General features: G+C 43.4%; 3 protein-coding genes across 3 annotated transcripts; 1 reads left to right on the forward strand and 2 right to left on the reverse strand.

The window, feature by feature from the left end:
• Positions 1-2,183: 2,183 nt before the first annotated feature.
• O0I10_008306 (uncharacterized protein) lies at positions 2,184-3,731 on the forward strand (the record flags this gene model as incomplete). Its single annotated transcript, XM_058488311.1, has 1 exon — positions 2,184-3,731. One exon carries the CDS (start codon positions 2,184-2,186, stop codon positions 3,729-3,731), a length of 1,548 nt encoding a protein of 515 aa, XP_058340996.1.
• A 531-nt stretch (positions 3,732-4,262) lies between these two features.
• O0I10_008307 (uncharacterized protein) lies at positions 4,263-5,411 on the reverse strand (the record flags this gene model as incomplete). Its single annotated transcript, XM_058488312.1, has 2 exons — positions 4,263-4,364; positions 5,223-5,411. 2 exons carry the CDS (start codon positions 5,409-5,411, stop codon positions 4,263-4,265), a joined length of 291 nt encoding a protein of 96 aa, XP_058340997.1.
• A 1,801-nt stretch (positions 5,412-7,212) lies between these two features.
• Positions 7,213-9,453, reverse strand: O0I10_008308 (uncharacterized protein; the record flags this gene model as incomplete). Its single annotated transcript, XM_058488313.1, has 11 exons — positions 7,213-7,542; positions 7,604-7,688; positions 7,763-7,780; positions 7,854-8,082; positions 8,146-8,224; positions 8,284-8,509; positions 8,575-8,715; positions 8,786-8,912; positions 8,978-9,097; positions 9,160-9,300; positions 9,372-9,453. The coding sequence occupies 11 exons, from the start codon at positions 9,451-9,453 to the stop codon at positions 7,213-7,215; spliced, it is 1,578 nt and encodes a 525-aa protein (XP_058340998.1).
• Positions 9,454-19,367: the final 9,914 nt, after the last annotated feature.

Genomic DNA, 19,367 nt, shown 5'->3' on the forward strand with positions numbered 1-19,367 from the left:
CAGCTGAGCTTGTTTCTCAAGGAATTGCATCATGCCCATGATGATGATGATGATACACAGCTGTATTTGCTTTCCATTTTTTCGCAGCAAAAGATTATCTGTGCATCCACGCCATCTCAAGCTTTTCAAGTAATGTGTGTGTGTATAAGGAATGTGGGGTAGGGGGGTTCCAACAAACGGGGGTAGGGCTATGATGATCGTCATCGTCGTCATCGTCGTCGTCGATGATTGCATTATTGACGATGTAGAAGGCCCTTTGTTCAATTTCCACATGCTGCCAAGCAAGCCGATAATGGGGTTTTCAAGGTACTTTTAGGGCTAGTTGCCGATGCTACGCAAGAAAGATTGATGAAAATATCCATATGACCACACGATTGATAAGCAAAACGTGAGCTGGATCCCATTTTACTGTTGTACATCATGACAACAGTCAAATAAATCTGACCATTTTATAATAGTGCTTAGCACTTGCTACTTGATGGAGCTCCTATGCTTTTGCTATTCCCCGTCCATGAAATGCAATCCACTACATCTATTCTACCAAAGCACATCACCCGATAAAGAAGGTTGGAAAAAGGCAGTAAAGGGAAAAAGGAGGAAGTTGCATTGTACAACCTAACGTCGTTCGTACAACAACAAAGGGTGTGTCACACAAACGCAAGTGTAACAAACACTAATGGTTTTCCTAATATGCCACGTGCTTCAACTTTCTTTCGCCCATGCTTTCTATTTTGTTGATTGACTGCAACAATGAAGGATTACAGGTTACATAACAATGTGGTACATGGTAAATAGGCACTAACAATGATGAGCGCGGTATATATGCTACAGGTGGGAAAGAAGGGAAAATGCTCTTCCATCTGGATAATGAGTGATGAAACATGCAAGAAGAAAAAGGTGGCGTCCGCCGCTGTGTTTTGGGCGATCACTCGTCTATGCCAATCGCTCTTTCCCCCCTTGCAATGATGACTGGAAGCATGAGATACCATGATTGTTCCATTTTTGATGATAATGATTGATCGAATGCTCTATATATGCAACATGCAAACAAGGTTTTGGTAAAGCCCTGTAGATGCAAAATTGCCACACACACACACATACGTACACATCTCTTCCGTGATAGACCAATAATACATTCCCGGAGCAACTCCGAGCACCATGGTTCTCGCATGATATGACGCACATTTGTATGTTGTGTTGTGTGTGTGCAAGAATAGTTTGATAGCAAAGCCATAAGAAAGGGGGGAGGGGGGTGACAAGCATTTTCAATTTGTCACACATTCCATGTAAGAAAACGATTCTCGACCTCCCCCTCGGCATTCCGGATGTGGTAGATAAAAGGAGTTTTGATAGTGATCTGTATTGCTGTTGTTGTCGTTGCCAATAAGACTGTGAATCATTTACAAGATATTCAGGCACCCCCGACGAAAAGAAAGAAAATGAAAAATCGGGGGGAGGGAAGAGTAAAGAGATTGAGTTGGCTGAAGGGAGTAAAAAAAAATGGTGTCAAAGACAGAAGTAGGTGTCAAGCGGTTGCCCGGTTACGTCAGTGGGGTCACATTGGCTTTTTTGTGCAACGGGAAATGACATCATTAAAGTGCTTCCAGAACACGTTCTTCATTTTTTAGCCATCCTTTGCTGATACCAATGGGACACAACCTTGCAGCATGTGGAGAAAGTCAAGGGAGAATATCCGAATCTAATGTCGGTCACTGATGGGGGAAAAAAGACTCCATGACCATAAAACACGATACCACACCACTATACATACACAGCAAGGACGTTTCTAGAAGGTATTCATGGCATACACACATCTGCTCACATACAACGAAACGACATCTTTGATAGAACGATGTTGCTCAGACCACTATTTTTTCTTCGTACTGAGTTTTCGACATTGAGCGCTTTGTGTTTTTTTTTTTGCAACCCATATTACGTGGCACTGGGTCCCTTTCTCCCCCGCTCTACATCTCCCAATTCAACCGCCTCTTGTTTTCTTTTCCCTTTTTCCTCCTTTGTCTCACTCACTCACTCACTCACTCGCACTCACGCTCACACACCAACACCAGCACTTTGCAGCAGCTTTGCATTCCTCACTCTCAACCTGATTCGCGACACGTGCTCGACTCTTTTGATTGTTGGACCATTTCCCGCAAAACGACATTACGACGGACGAATCGTGCATGACGAGAGATGCGACTTTGGGCACCTCAGCCGCGTGGGAGCCCAACAAGTCGCTTCAACAACAACCGATACGTCGACGACATCATTTTTATGAATTACCAGCAACGTGTCTTGAACGCATATTTGGCTATCTGAGCAGTAGATCCGATTTAGTGCATGCAGCTCTTGTGTGCCGTGCATGGACAACACCAGCGTTAAAGTTGATATGGGCCAATTTCCGTTTTGTACGAGAACGTGATTTCGAACGAGTGTTTTCAATCATGGCTCGACAGAATGTATCACGACCTTATGGCACGTATGTCAAAGCACTCGATCTTGTGCATGCAGACCGGGAATTTCTCGTTAGCCCCAATGTCATTCTACTTGTCACCGCTTTGTGTCCAAATCTTGAATCCATATCCATCACCATTCATCATACTCGACCCGTGGCTCCACCCGTGGTTCCACCCATCCTACAAAATCGTCCCGTTTTACCACCTATTCGACGTCCTGGAGACGCTCAACCTGTACGTCCACAACCACCAGCTGCACCAAATCATCAACTTCATAATAATCATCATGCAAACAATATTCGCTCACCACCACAACCACAACCTATTAACAACAACAATCATCAGCATCCTCCTCATCAACAACAACAACAACATCCGCATCCTCCACAACAACAACAGCAACAACGTCAATACAATCACTCATTACCGCTGGCTCATTTCGCTCACAATTGTCGCAAATTGAAAACGATACGATTGACATCATATACACCAAAGACGGATGACTCGGTCTATGAGATGGCAAAATACATGCAATCGGGTACACTCGAGTCCATCATGTTGACAGGTTGTGGCACATTACAATCATCGACATTGGTCAAGTTGGCTATCACCAATCCACAATTACGACATATCGAAATCATGGGCAACACGCCGGTGAGTGATTCAAGTTTACGTGCACTAGCGGAACGTTGTGGACCCCATCTCGAAAGTATCAGCATTGGCAATGCATACAACCTCACCGACAAGTCCATCGCTGCAGTCGCCAAGTATTGCAGGAATCTCAAGTTACTCAAGCTTTTCAACAATGCCGATGGTAATCGTTTGAGTGAAGCGACCTTGCTAGATCTCTTGGAACGATGCATCCATCTACGTCTTATCAGTCTCAGCAACGCACGTATCCTTGGTGAATCCTTTTTTGCTATCGCTGCACAACGTGTCGAACATCAATTGGGAGTGATCGAGAAACAACATGGCATGTCAACCCATTCAGGTCTTCAAAGCATGTGCTTGGGTGGCGTCAAACGACAAATCATTGATGGCCCTTCACTCGCCCATCTTATTGATATGAGTGCCAGCAAAAACGACAACCTTGATGATGGTGACGATGACGATGATGACAACAATAATGGCATCAATGGCAACGGCACAACAATTACATCCCCCACTGAACATACCCTTGCACCAACACCAACCCATGTCCCAAAGACTACTGTCATTCGAGGAAACACAGTCTGGTGGCAACGGCGGCGACCGGTACTATCCAAGCCAAGTTAATATTCCCCCATCTCACATAGCACTTCGATTTATACATATCCTCTTTCATCTCGTTTCTTTACCACATATATACACACTCACACACACATTCTCTTTCTCTCTCTTTCTCTTCACTCACACACAAGGAGAATCAACAAAAAAAAACTCAACACCAGTACAGCTTGCACAACAACAAGACCTTCAATCGCTTCAATTCACACACGCTACACTATATACATCCCCTCTTTGTGTTTTCTTCTTTCTCTTTCTCTCTTCCTGAATATATCAGAGTAGCATCTAATTTAATTGCAACCATTAATTTTGGATCCATGTATGGTGCGTTATTGGGGTGGATGGTTGGATTCAATTGGGTCATATGACGCTACCTGAGACATAGGCATTATTGACTTTCCAATGTACATCGGTGCCTGAGGTAGCCAAATAATTGAGCTTAGCTTGTCATTAATGCATCCATAAACAGCATGCGGTGATGGTTCTTACATTAAAGCGATTACATGGTGAGAGTTATGATGAATAAGGGGTGTGGAATTACTAGTCCCTATCAGCGGAAGTGGCTGCACCAGCATTAGAAGATGATGTTGGTTGCTCCACCTTATGATCCTCCACTCGCTCCACCTCTTGAGCTTGGCTGATCTTGTTTTCCTCGTCAGCCATAATTATGCAACTTTTAGTAGCCAATTCAATGAGCGCGGATGATTGTTTTTAATATCGGTAGTCATACGCTAACAAAAGTAATTTACAGGTATGTAACGTAGGGTTCCATAGGTAGTGATCATGGGATTATGAATGAGTAATGTTGGGTAAACGTAATGTAAAAGTAGACGATGACTAATCTTGAGGTTGCAATTGTTGTATATACATAGGATGATAAAGCATGAGAATCATCGACGTCGACAATTGAATTGGCTCTTGGCGTTTGAGGTCTCTTGAACTTGCGAATCCTTTTCCACAACGAGGACATTCGATGAATGGTCTTGTCTAAAAGGAGGATTAAAAAGAGATGAGCTATTCCATATGATCAAAGAGAGGAGAGAAATCATACTCACGTGACTGAACATATGCTTTTGCATGTCGTGCTTGGTTCTGAATGTTTTTGTACAGCCTTGCCAAGTACATGCTATTTGATGATCCTAATCAATTGAAGAACCGGTATTAGGCTTTCATGCGAATCGAAGTACACCCATGGATATAAGTACCGGTCCATGTACATCCCGGATGTGTGCGTTGAGATCACCAAGTAAGGTATATGTCTTGCCGCAATTGCCGCACATGTGTTCCTTGTCAGCCTATAGCAGGATACCCATATGTTGATACATGTTATAAAGGGATGAAGCATGAACTTACTGCGTGTTTTGCATTGACATACACGTGCCTTGTCTAAGCGGTGTGGAAGGTCTCTTCACATCCTTGGATTGCGTATTCCAATTCGTTGATCTAGAAAACATCATACTTAGAAACCAATCGCATAATCACCTTCGGCAAAGTACTTACATCATGCTCCACACGCATATCCGTAACGAGATCCTCCTCTTGTTGAAATGATTGTGAAACGCATAGCTCGCAATAGAATTCTTTATCCAGCTTCCTCTTCTTGTCTTTCTTGTTCTGTAGTCCCTCTTCCTTCTTATCAATAAATGCCTCGAGATCTGGATCAAGCTTCACGTCCATCAACTTCTTCATATCACCCTCCTGGTTCTTGCCATGCGGCACACCCTTTCCATAACAATCAACAACGCATGTATTTATGTCACCGACAAAGAAGTCCCAAATTTCCCATCAGACTGGGGTTGCCTTTTGCCTACAAATGTACAAGGCATCCTTTTAATAACATGTATCAATATATAAATGATGGTTATACCTACCACAAAGGGTCCATCAAGGAATACAGCCAAATGTCATTAGACATCAATATGCGCTTCAAGCGGTAAAGCAATGATGTGAGCTAATAGGTGGATGCATGAGTACCCTCATTTTCGGGGATCACATAAAGACTATCCTTGAGACTTACCAAAGGCCATTGATGATGATATGCAGACAAGTAGAAAGAAAGAGTGTACGATAGTGTTGGCGACAACAGCCTTGTTTATATGAGAGTGGGCGTGAGAATTGTTGTCATGATGGATCGAAATGATAAAGTGGTCAAGCATCTTGAAGAACCGAGTCGAAGTGATGGAAACCCAGCAGCCGATAAATCCACCCGCCACTTGCAAAAAGGTGATCGTTTGAAGGTGCCATGAGTATGTCCAGATACCCCGCACCGGTTCCCACTAGTAAAACATGGCCGTGTCCCCTAGACAGTACAGTGCAATGGCTTCCTTGATGTGCTGCCGTGATAAACGTGATATCGCCAAACGAAAACCTGCCATCCTTATTTGTTTTTGTAAGCTCACTTGAATCCAACAACCAATCCCAGGATGATCTCTTTACCTTGAAGTATCTTTCAATACCATTGTTGTACTGCAAATAACTTGTAACCCGATCGTTCCATTATTTGGTGCTGCTGTTTAATCATAAGGTTCGTCAACCAGCAAGTCCTGCGTTATAGATCCAATACAATAATGCGTACCATAATCCAACGTACAGCATTCTTGCTTTGAGATCAGTATGCTGTTGCTGCCAGAGGCCACCATCATCATCCAATGCACTCAATCTAGAATAAATGTAATGTAAGATGACAAGGGCAGCATGCGCTTTTCGTGTTGACATACTCAAAGGAACAATGCAAACCTCACCTTGTGTAACAGCCGTGGAAAGATTACATACATCACACGACGGCCCCTTGGATCTTGTACAAGAAGCGAGATAACAGTAAACTACATACCATATTTAGTGTCAACATGTCCAACTTGAACAATAAAAGGAATGCAGCAATTGAACGTACATGTGGAAGCTGGAGTCATGAGTAGATCGCGTGCGCTCTTGTTGGTGATTGCTGCCATTGGAAAGTGTTGTCGTTGACCACAAGCTCACTCAATGTCCTGTGCGATGAAGGCAATCGCGGTAGTTGAAGCTTCGCACTTGGTCAATGGAGGTAAACTTTGCTTACTTTGTGAAGAGAGGCGGGGGAAAAGGGCTATTTGTCGTACATCATACACATCCCTTTCTTTGTGTTTTCTTTGTTCTCTCTCTCCTCCTGAATATACCAGAGATACCAGAGTACCATCTTTGGTCTATGTTGGTGCACCATTGGGGTAGGATGGATCCAATTGGGTCACATGACGCGATCTGAGATATAGGTTTCCAAGGTAGTAGGATGGTGTAGCATCATTATTGACTTCCCTATGTATACCGGTGCCCGAAGTAGCCGAATACACTAGAGCTTAGCTTATCATTACTACATTCATAAATAACGTGCGATGATGGTACTCGCAATAAAACGATTACATTGGTCCAATACATAAAACACTAGTAGGGATATTACAATAAGAGGAGAAATTACATTAGGTGGTGGAAGTTATGATGCATAAAGGGGTTGAGGTTACTAATCCTTATCGGCGGAAGTGGCAGCACCAGCATTAGAAGGAGATGGTGGCTGCTCCACCTTATGATCTTCCACTCGCTCCACCTCTTGAGCTTGGCTGGTCTTGTTTTCCTCGTCAGCCATCTTCCACACGTACTTGTCTTTGAACGCCCAAACACTGCCACCGAACACTTCATTCATCTCTTCAAGCGAACGACCTCGAGTTTCGGGTACGAACAAGTACGTGATTGTACCCATTAATACGGCACAGCAACCAAAGAAAAAGTACGTGCCATAGGTAATGTCACTGATCATGATGGGTGTGACCTTGGCAATGGTAGCATTCATGGCCTGTCATATAATGTGTTAGGTGCACTGTATGTATAAGATGTCTTTTTGGGTGTAACCTTACCCAGTTGAAAGCAGTGGTGACTGACAAGCACATGGCACGGATGCGTGTTGGGAAGATTTCGGAGCAGACAACCCATACAACAGGACTGATCCACAAGAAAAGAAGGTTGCATTTGAGTTTACATCATGCATAATTGCTTCAAGAATCTTTTAAACTTACCCCCATGAGAATTCATAGCTGTCATCATACAAAAAGAGAAAGCACGTGATGAGTATACGACGTATCACCAATAACGAATCATGCTCCTTACCCAACAGCGAAGATGTAGACAAAGACGATAGCCACATAGCCTTTAGCGTCGACAACATTGATTTCATCACCACTGCCAGTACTTTGGCGTTGCAATCCATATACCATTCCTCCTACTATAAAGAACGATACAAACATGATCGCAGCACCAAGCATCAGCGTACGTCTTCGTCCCATGCGACCATCAATAAGGAAGAATGCGACAACAACAAAAACCAATTTGACCACGCCTAATCATAAAATTGTTATCATGCGGTTTTGCGATTGAAGGAGGAAAGCCATCATCACCATACCATAAACGCCCGTTGCAAGGATATCAGTGTTCTCAGCTGTAAGACCAATTGATTTGAAAATATCGGGAGCGTAATAGTTCTTTTTCGTAAAGAGAGGATCGTCAGCCATGGTTACGTCAAATGCAACAAATAACTTACAATAGCATTTGTACCGGTCCATTGTTGAGCCACTTGAAGGAACACGCCGATAAGTAGACGACGTAGATTGTTGGGAACAAGCAACTCTGTCCAACGAGTCATTTTCATTTCCCGTTCTTGTTGAGCCGCTGCTTTGATCTCTTCCATTTCTTGCACAATAGCAGGATGTTCGGCATCCTGATTACGTAACTGACACAAGACCTTCAAAACATCTTCATTCCGCTCTCTGATTTGTGCATTAAGGTCAGCTGAGTTGTCAGTGTGTGAATAAAATGAATGTCGTGCATTTACCGTAATGCGAGCCAACGCAATGATTCAGGGCAAAAGAACATGCCAAGGAACAATAAACCACCAGGGATGATTTGAATACCTAGTGCAGTACGCCATTGTCTATCTGACACTGGGATATGACGCACACATCCATAATCGACCCTATTTGTTGAAAAGTGGTTGGTGACATGTTACACGTTGTGCAATTGCATAAGGCCGACGATTCGCATACCAGTACGACAACATGATACCCAATACTACAAGGAACTGCCACAAGGTACCCAAACGACCACGTAGACGACGTGGAGCAATTTCGGCAATGTACATTGGAACAAGCATTGAACACGCACCCACACCCACTGCAGACATAACGTTGATGTAAATAAAGTGGGCAAGAGTAATAACAATGTGATCTTCAGCTTACATCCTGCAACAAAACGACCTGCCAGCATAGTCGAAACGTTTTGGGCTACAGCTTGGAGGATGCCTCCCACGATAAAGACGATGGATGAAAACATGATTGTCTTTTTACGTCCGAAAGGATCTATAATACCCATATGGGATGAGTTGCCATTGTCATTCGATCTTTTATAAACATCCCATTACCGGCAAGAAAATTTATAAGCAAGGCACCTACACAGCAGCCTGCCTGTAACAATGCCACCACATCACCTTTGACACGGGCAATGTAATCAGGATCACCCTCCATGCCAAAGTATTGAGGAAACGTAGGCATGGCAAGCACACCTATAATGATGTCAACGTACTATGAATCAGGCCACCCATATTCATCATGTTGCATAAGCATACACACTTACCGCTGATAACACCGATATCATAACCAAACAAGAAACCACCCATGCATGACACGGTGGTGGCGATCAAGGACAAGTGCTTCATATTGACCTATGCAAAGCACACGCGCAAGGATAGTAGAAAGTATAAAAAGGGGGTGGTTGACAACGCCGCTATAAGGAAAAAGAGCCGTTTCTGTCATAAACCGGGATGATGCCTTTGTATATATATACACAAGTCTAAATCAGTGAGAAAAAATGAGCATGCACCTTGTACACGAATACAAATCTGTGGAGAGCTTATTGTCCTACATGATCTAAAATGGTAAGCAGAGAAGAAAGAAATCGGGTTTCCTGGCAAAAACACACATACACACGGCATTTCACATGACGATCCTTGATTTGCATTCTACTCACACTCAGGGTCTTATATCCCCTATTGTCCGTTAAAAAACACCGCATTCTCGTTACATTGATCAACCCCGGTTTTTTTTCCAAGCGAAATGAAAAAATACGATCCAGCATGTGGTGTATCACGTGTATAGCACTCAGCCTATCTCTTGCATTGTGTGTTTCAAGGGCTTAGTGCATGACCAGGCTTCGCTTAAAAGACCATATATATATTGTGGCAAGGGGGTGTGTGAAAAAACAGTGTAGTGCTAGAGTAAGCCTGTCAGCACTTGCTATATAGGGGCAACATCCATATCATTGGGAAACAAAATAGACCCACTTTTAGCTCTCTTCGCTCATAAACTTTTGATCCGGATCGATGGTTTGTTATTAGTCTCTCCTACATTTGCATCCTCGCACTCAAAACTTACATAATGATGCGTGGGGTCTTTATTAGATCAAAGTTGATCATCGTGTCGGAGGGCACTTTCACGGCCGAGATGGGCAATATCGGGAGGCATGGACCGTACACACTATTTATGATCCCATCCGCTCCATCGTCTCTCTTACATTCAAGATTATCATAATGAAGTTTATGAGAACGATCTTGCTCGGCATGGTCGAAGGATCTTGTGTGAAAGTTTTAGGTTCGAGAGAGGCAATCTCAATATCAAGGATTGATGTACAGTGTTCATGCATTTATACAAGAGGTGTCCGACCTCTTTAATTTCCCACTCCTTCCGCTCCCACAACTTCTTGTCTCTTCTCAACTGTTGCCCCCATTCAAGTGCAACTACCACCTACGAACGATTGTCCTGCTTCAACTCATCATGTCGATCCTACAATTATCTTGATCCGATTGTTGTTGACTGAATGGCAAGTCCATGGCGTGTACACGGCCTTCTTGTCACTCTACTTCAACGCGTGTCTTCCTTGATACAACGCAACGTCTTGGACGATCCTTTACCACGATCAAACGTAACAGCGTTCAATCCAGCAGTTGCCATTAGCGATGCCTTACTCCATTGTCTCAAACAGCGTTCTTTACTTGCAGCAGCCTGCCTTGCAGCCTTTCTTTACGTGACCAGCAGATAGTCATTGTATAGAAGCAGCTTTATTTACGCGTAGCAACTTGTTTGAATACATACGATTTCTTATGGATATGGATATTGGTTTGGTGGAAGGGATGGAAGGGATTGGATATATACAATGCGTTGAAAAAGAGGGTATCCATTGTCAACTTGACCTTGATGCCATCATTGGCGCATCCTACTTTATATGCTATTTCATGGCAGCTACTATCATCATCCTTTATGCAACCTGTCAACCATGTACAACCATCATCATCCACTTCATGCTTTGACACCACCGATGCAGAGACGACTTGCAGGTAGCTGATTCCCAAAACCATGGAAACGGTATCCTTGACAACCACAACTATAAGATAGAGATCGCTTGCTTGCTTCTGAGAAACCCACCCAAATTCAAATGTTGATCTTCGACTTTCAATGCAACAGCATTCGCCACTGACAACTGTAAGGTGACCGAATGGATTCTGATGGCGCCAAACCGCATGCGAAAATATAGCTTGATGGAATGATGGGCCTATAAAAATGCATATCACTAATTTATCTCTGAGGTAATGGTAACAATACTTAGCCGGTGTCATATGAGAATCCACGATGTTTGATGCCACCCAGTAACCAAAACACATTTCCTTGCTGCAGAGATGTCGACACAGTGACTAATTCTGATAGCCGTTTCTCCAAGCGATACTTGATGATGAATGCCTTGAGAGATGGATAAACCTTGACAGCACCAAAAGGACACGTAACATTGTTGCTAGTTGCTTGTGTGATACACCCATAGAGACATGCGCTGTAGAGTATTCTTGAAAACAATTGCCCAAAAGGAGAACCACCAGAGGATCAAGTAAACGGTGTTGACACCAAAGATATGGACCCTATTGTTGCTCATTCCTGCTTCTTGCTTGTTGCTGATATGATCCACCGATAACAGACATGCGTAGTAGGATATCCATCAAAAGAATTATCGACAACCAGAACCACAATTAGGTGAGATAAGGCTTGCTGACACCGAAAGACATGGAAGCTGTTGTTTGTCGTTGCAGATGCCCATAAAAGGGAACGTCCAACACTTGGTGACGAGAACCATGAGATGATGTGATAAGGCAAGCTGACACTGAAGGATGCTATAGACATTGCTCTTTGACCCTGGCATGATTCGCCTATAATCGATGCACGGTAAACACTTCCCCGAACACATAGAACGATACTTAGCAATGATACCTGCATCCATGAATATTCCAAAGGACCAAAATACAAGTAGTTTGCTGAATAGCACACATACTATAATAAAAGAGGGGGTTGGTTGGGTTGGAGCCAAAAAAACGGGTCATCCACTATTTACCAATGAAAGCCATATGAATAAAACCTTGTCAACATCCAATGATAGCTGCATCCATCAAGAATCCAAAGGGAACAAGACAAGTAGCTCGCTGAATAACCCACATGAAAGATGGTGTTAGTAGGCATTGAAAGAAAGAATGGATCATTATTTACCAATGCCAGCTTCATGTATGAATAGCCCACATGCTAAGATAAAAGCGGAGGTTGGCAGGCGTTGTAGAACGAATGGATCAGCAATTACCAATGATAGCCATACGCACGAAAACATGTCGACATCCAATGACAGCTGCATCCATGATAACCCAAAGAACCAGAAGGCAAGTGGCTTGCTGAATAGACCACATACTAAGGAGGAAGGTCGGTAGGCGTTGTATAGAACGGATCATAACTTACCAATGATAGCCATATGCACGTCAACATGTTGGCATCCAATGACAGCTGCATCCATAGCAATCCCAATGCACCAGAAGACAAGTAGCTTGTTGAATAGCCCGCACACTATAATAAAAAAGGGTGTTGGTTGGGTTGGAGCCAAAAAACGGATCATCCACCATTTACCAATGATAGCCATATGAATAAAACCTTGTCGACATCCAATGATAGCTGCATCCATCAAGAATCCAAAGGGAACAAGACAAGTAGCTCGCTGAATGACCCACATGAAAGAGGGTGTTAGTAGGCATTGAAAGAAAGAATGGACCATGATTTACCAATGACAGCTTCATGCATGAAAATTCCAAAGGACCAGAAGACAAGTAGCTTGCTGAATAGCCCGCACATTATAATAAAAGAAGATGTTGGTAGGCATTGTAGAAGAGAACGGATCACCATTTACCAATGATAGCCATATGCATGAAATCCTGCTGATATCCAAATCAAGCCGATCCTTGCAATCATTCTCGTGTTGATACGACCGCTACGTTGGCACTCGGGCTGTAAGCGATGGAACGATACTTGATGGGAATATACAGTGAGAATGTTGAGTAATACTTGTACCACCAAAGATAGCATACTTACACGATGCCGAAGAGCCCTTGCAAGGAGCGAGAACGAACCAATGTGCTGCCCAAGACCACATGCAAATCGAAAAATCATCAATCGAAAAGCCCAAACCAGCACCCTAGCTGCGGAAGGGAGTACACTCAGTGATATAGCCGATATGAATGAGATACCAATCCTTTTTCGTTGGGTATGGAATGCAGCTTGACGATGGAGTCCTTGACGAGATGCATGAATGACCTTGGTAACACAAAAGATGTCAACACGGGCTCTCATTGCTTGTTCATGACATGACCCATCCATAAGACACGTATAGTTGTAGAGATCCACCAAAGGAATCGCCAATAACCAGAACCACCAAGAGATAGAAAGCTTGCTGATACCAAACATATACAAGTTGTTCCTTGTTGCTGATGTGATCATCGATAAGAGATCTTCATTTCAGGATGCCCACCGGATTGCCGATAACGAGAAGAACCAGAAAGCTTGATATGACACCAACGATATGGATGTTGTTACTTGTTGCTGATACAATCCACTCACAAGAGACTTGCATTGGCGGACACTCTTCAGAGAAATCACCCGTTGCTTGGTAACCAACCACCAGAAATGAAATAAAGATTGACGACACCAAGAGATAAACGCACTTTTCCTCATGGCTGACATGATCCACCTATAAAAGATGCACCATAAACAATTGTCCAAACTCATCCAACAATACTTAGCAATCATAGCTATGATCTTGTAAACTCCAAAGCACTAAAAGACAAGTAGCTCTCTGCAATGGTCCCTCTAAATAATAATGGTAGGCGTTTCAGCAAAGGTCCCCAAAAAGCATGAGAGTCATACATACCTGAGCCATGGTGATCACAAGGAATTGCAACCAAATACACCATCCGAAGGCAATACAATAACCAACCTGCAGCGCCAAGGTATGCCACCATATGTACTATACTCTCATTGGATCCTGAAATTGGCATCATAAGAGATATCCACCTTCTCTCTGTAGGCAAGGAAATCAATAGCCGCACTTGGATGGAGGCCGTGCGCACAGCGGATGCATTTTTAAATCCCTGAGGCCGCATCTTGAGTCACACTGTTTCCGGGCCAAAATTCCCCAGGAGAGCATAGTACTATACAATGACATCCTCGACGTGCTGATTGATCAAAATAGTATCGCCGAAAGAGGATCTGCCACTGTATGGCGCTTGGTAAGTTCACTTGAATCGAACCAATCCCATCATAATGAACACTCTTACCTTGTGGTATTCCTCAATAGCATCAATGCCTCAAATAAACCCGTATCTCCATGTCATCCATATTGTCTTGCTGCTGTTTCACTGTAAGTCTTGTTAATTAACAGGGTCTGCTTTGTAGATCCAATACCACACATACCATTGAGCCAACCATACAGCATTCTTGTTTTGATATCCGTATCCTGTTGCTGCCAGAGGTACCATCATCCAACATGTTCAACCTACCATAAACGCAATGTGAGATAACAAGTAAAACCAACCCACACGCTTTTGTTGTCAGCATACCCAAAAGAGGCAATGTGAAGACGTCTTGAGAACTCTCATTGTGGACAACTCGGTAAGGAAGGTACACGACGCCCTGAGCCACGGTGATCACAAGGAATTGCAACCAAATACACCATCCGAAGGCAATACAATAATCACCCTGCAGCGCCAAGGTATGCCACCATATGTACTATACTCTCATTGGATCCTGAAATTGGCATCATAAGAGATATCCACCTTCTCTCTGTAGGCAAGGAAATCAATAGCCGTACTTGGATGGAGGCCGTGCGCACAGCGGATGCATTTTTAAATCCCTGAGGCCGCATCTTGAGTCACACTGTTTCCGGGCCAAAATTCCCCAGGAGAGCATAGTACTATACAATGATATCCTCGACGTGCTGATTGATCAAAATAGTATCGCCGAAAGAGGCTCTGCCACTGTATGGCGTTTGGTAAGTCCACTTGAATCCAATCAATCCCACAATGAACCTCTTACCTTGTGGTATTTCTCAATACCATTCCATTGATGGTTGTAAATAACCTTGTATCCATCCGATCCAGTATGTGCTGCTGCTGTTTTATGGTAAGGTTGGTTAATTAAGTGATCCTGCATTGTATATCCAACACCATGCATACCATTGAGCCAACCATACAGCATTCTTGTTTTGATATCCGTATCCTGTTGCTGCCAGAGGTACCATCATCCAACATGTTCACCTACCATAAACGCAATGTGAGATAAGAAGCAAACCCAATCCACACGCTTTTGTTGTCAGCATACCCGAAAGAGGCAATGTGAAGACGTCTTGAGAACTCTCATTGTGGACAACTCGGTAAGGAAGGCACACGACGCCGTGAACCATGGTGATCACAAAGATTTGCAACCAAAGACACCATCCGAAGGCAATACAATAATCAACCTGCAGCGTCAAGGTATGCCACCATATGTACTATACTCTCATTGGATCCTGAAATTGGCATCATAAGAGATATCCACCTTCTCTCTGTAGGCAAGGAAATCAATAGCCGCACTTGGATGGAGGCCGTGCGCACAGCGGATGCATTTTTAAATCCCTGAGGCCGCATCTTGAGTCACACTGTTTCCGGGCCAAAATTCCCCAGGAGAGCACAGTACTATACAATGACATCCTTGACGTGCAGCCTTGATAATAATAGTATCGCCGAAAGAGGCCCTGCCACTGTATGGTGTTTGGTAAGTCCACTTGAATCCAACCAATCCCACAATGAACCTCTTACCTTATGGTATTTCTCAATAGCATCAATGCCTCAAGTAAAACCGTATCTCCATGTCATCCATATTGTCTTGCTGCTGTTTCATTCTAAAGATCGTTAATTAACAGTGCTTGCTTTGTATATCCAACACCATGCATACCATTGAGCCAACGTACAGCGTTCTTGTTTCGATATCAAAGCCTTGTTGTTGCTGCCACAGGTACCACCATCCAACATGTTCAATCTATGATAAATGCAATGTGAGATAACAACCACTGCTTTTGCTTTCCTTGTCAGCCTACCCAAAAGAGGCAATCATGAAGACGTGTTGAGACTCTCTTTGTGGACAGCTCGGGGATGAATAGACACGAATGCACCTTTTAGATCTTGTATGAACAGAGAATAGCAATCTACACGTGAAGTTTAGACCACAAAATGTCCAACTTTAATAATAAAAGAGCTGCAGCGATTGAACGTACATGTTGTATTGCAATGGAAGCTTGATTCATGGGTAGATCGCGCGCGTACTAGGTGCAACTGGAAAACGTCGTCATTGACCACCTGTTCACCCATCGTCACTTAATACGTGAAGGCAGCAATGGCGGCTGTCAAATGCGGTGTACTTTATGCCAAAATGGAGGTAAGCTTGCTTTCTTTGTGAAGCGGGAGAGGAGAGAGGAGGTTCTTTGTCTTCGCTCTCGTTGTTCTCAATTCGTGCACTCCTGCCACCCTGCCTGCTGCAGTTACTGCTGTGAATATGCACACCAGCAATATCCTATACATTTGGGTCAATAAGAATAGCCACTACTCCTTGTAATCAAGCTATCCATAATCCCATTAATATGGCAGGGAACGGCGTCAGTTACAGTAGGCCCGTGCGCATCAATGCAGCTTAAATTCTTTTATGCAGTTCAACCCCTTTCCCAACACCCAACGTGAGTGTATTATATGCACGCATCCATCTGTGAGATATGCGCGTATAAACCACCACATTGATTTATCTGCTTTATTAGATGTTGTATACGCAACTTCACAAAAGGCAATCATCATCATCATGCATTTGTGCAACAACCTATCAAAGGACGTGTTTGTGTAACCACCACGTGTCATTTCACTCAGCTCTCCATCTTTCCGTTAATGCAGCCGACACCATTCACTAGGAAAAAGTAACTTGAACACGCTTACAGCATAGGTAAAACATAAAGACGCCTGTATCTCCAAACTTTACAATGAAACGTGGGGTTTTTATTAGAGCAATGTGCTCGGCTTGGTCAACAGCACCTTGTGTGCAAGTTTCACCTTCAATGTCGCAAACGGCCAAAATATTTTGGTCGTCGTTGTCGTCGAAGAGTCGACTAGGTCCAGTTTGGCTGAAGAGCGCTTGGAAAGATTTTGCGAAATCTGGGATTGGCAACTTTGATCGTGAAACTTGCAAGGTGCTGTTATTAAGCCAGCCCATTGCTCTAATAAAAACCCCACGTTTTCATTGTAAAGTTCGGAGATACAGGCACCTTTATGTTTGTAAGCGTGATGCTATATGAGAAGAGTGGCCTTTGTTCATTGTCAGGTAGGTGGACCCTGGCAGAGCAAAAGATGCAGAAGGATCTCTTTGAGTAACTCAGCTAAAGTCAGGACTTCAGGGACAATGCATGAAAGGTACGCCAACCCTCACTTTTAGCTCATACATTGGCAGCTAATAGCCACTGTTGTGCATTCCCAACTTTTGTGCATTCTATTGGGTGGACGATGCTCACACTCTAGACATTCATTTCCATGATTAAAGTAAGTTGATCCGAGCTGATTTGGTTGAGTTACGCTCACACAGAACAAATGGGTTGAGCTACATCGAGCGTGCTTTATGTCCAGAGTGATGTAATCTCTCTTTGACCGCAGCTCAGTCAAATCAGCTCGGATCAACCGCTAATCATGGAAATGAATGTCTGGAGTAGGGCATCGTTCCCATGCAGTGGATCTCGCAACGACAATGATTGGATAAAAAGTGGCCGTTAATAGCAATACATGCCTGTTCCTAGATGATCCATAAAGTAATTATACATTGATCCTTTCATTCATGCAAACGTAGCTGTGTTACACAACACGACCCTGCATCTTTTGCTCTATTATAGTGCTTACTACTATACATTAAACAAAGACCACTTCTCATATAGCATCACGCTTACAAACATAAAGGTGCCTGTATCTACAAACTTTACAATCAAACGTGGGGTTTTTATTAGAGGCAATGGGCTCGGCGGCCAACAGCACCTTGTGTGAAAGTTTCGCGTTCAATGTCGCAGCTAGCCCAAAAAAATATTTTTTTGGTCGTCGTCGAAAAGAAGGTTGACCCCCAAGATCCAGTTTGGCTGAGGGTGGCGACATTGCGGAATCTGGGATTAGCCACGATGAACTTGAAACTTGCACCCAAGGTGCAGTTGGCCAAGCCGAGCCCGTTGCTCTAATAAAAACCCCACGTTTGATTGTAAAGTTTAGAGATACAGGCACCTTTATGTTTTTACTATGTTGTAAGCGTGATGCTATATGAGAAGTGGTCTTTGTTTAATGTAAAGTAGTATGATTACAATAGAGCAAAAGATGCAGAGGGAACACTGTGTGTAACTCAGCTACCTTGCATGACTGGAAGGATGGAAAGATGATACTGTATACTATCGACAATAGCCCATTGGCGTATGCACCCACTACAACAACACACGCGTTTCTTGACACCACACCTTCCCTTGTGCACCCCGCCTCGGCCACAAACAATCGTAACGACGTTCATTCAGCAGTTGTAATGGCAATGCCTTGCCATGTCTCAACGGCGTTCTTTACTTGCAGCAGCCTGCCTTGTAGCCTTTCTTTACGTGACCAACAGATAGCCATTGTATAGAAGCAGCTTTATTTACGCGTAGCAACTTGTTTGAATACATACGATTTCTTATGGATATGGATATTGGTTTGGTGGAAGGGATGGAAAGGGATTGGATAACGCGTTGAAAAAGAGGGCATCCATTGTCAACTTGACCTTGATGCCATCATTGTGCATCCTTCTTTATATGCTATTTCATGGCAGCTTGCATATCATCCTTTGTGCAACCTATCAACCATGTACAACCATCATCATCCACTTCATGCTTTGACACGCCATGCATAAGTACCACCTCACATCCATCTATCCACCTTTACATAATACAAGGATAGAAACTTTCTGGTTGGACTCGTTGTGTGGGTACTTGATGCATTGTTATACTATAAGAAGGAATTTTATGGTATGGCAAACCCGATCCACTTGTAACGGCTGTGATTAAAGGGAAAAGAGAAGGAAAGGTCTGGTTGTTTCATTGTGTCATGAACAAAGGCTGTATTCGATTGTATAACCCACCTCCCTTTCCTTTGTGATTGGATCTTGCCAATAACGTTGTAACACACGTTGCTTTTTGATACAAAACCTT

The sequence above is a fragment of the Lichtheimia ornata genome, assembly GCF_029851405.1.
Source record: "Lichtheimia ornata isolate CBS 291.66 chromosome Unknown scaffold00043, whole genome shotgun sequence".
Taxonomy (NCBI): Eukaryota; Fungi; Mucoromycota; class Mucoromycetes; order Mucorales; family Lichtheimiaceae; genus Lichtheimia; species Lichtheimia ornata.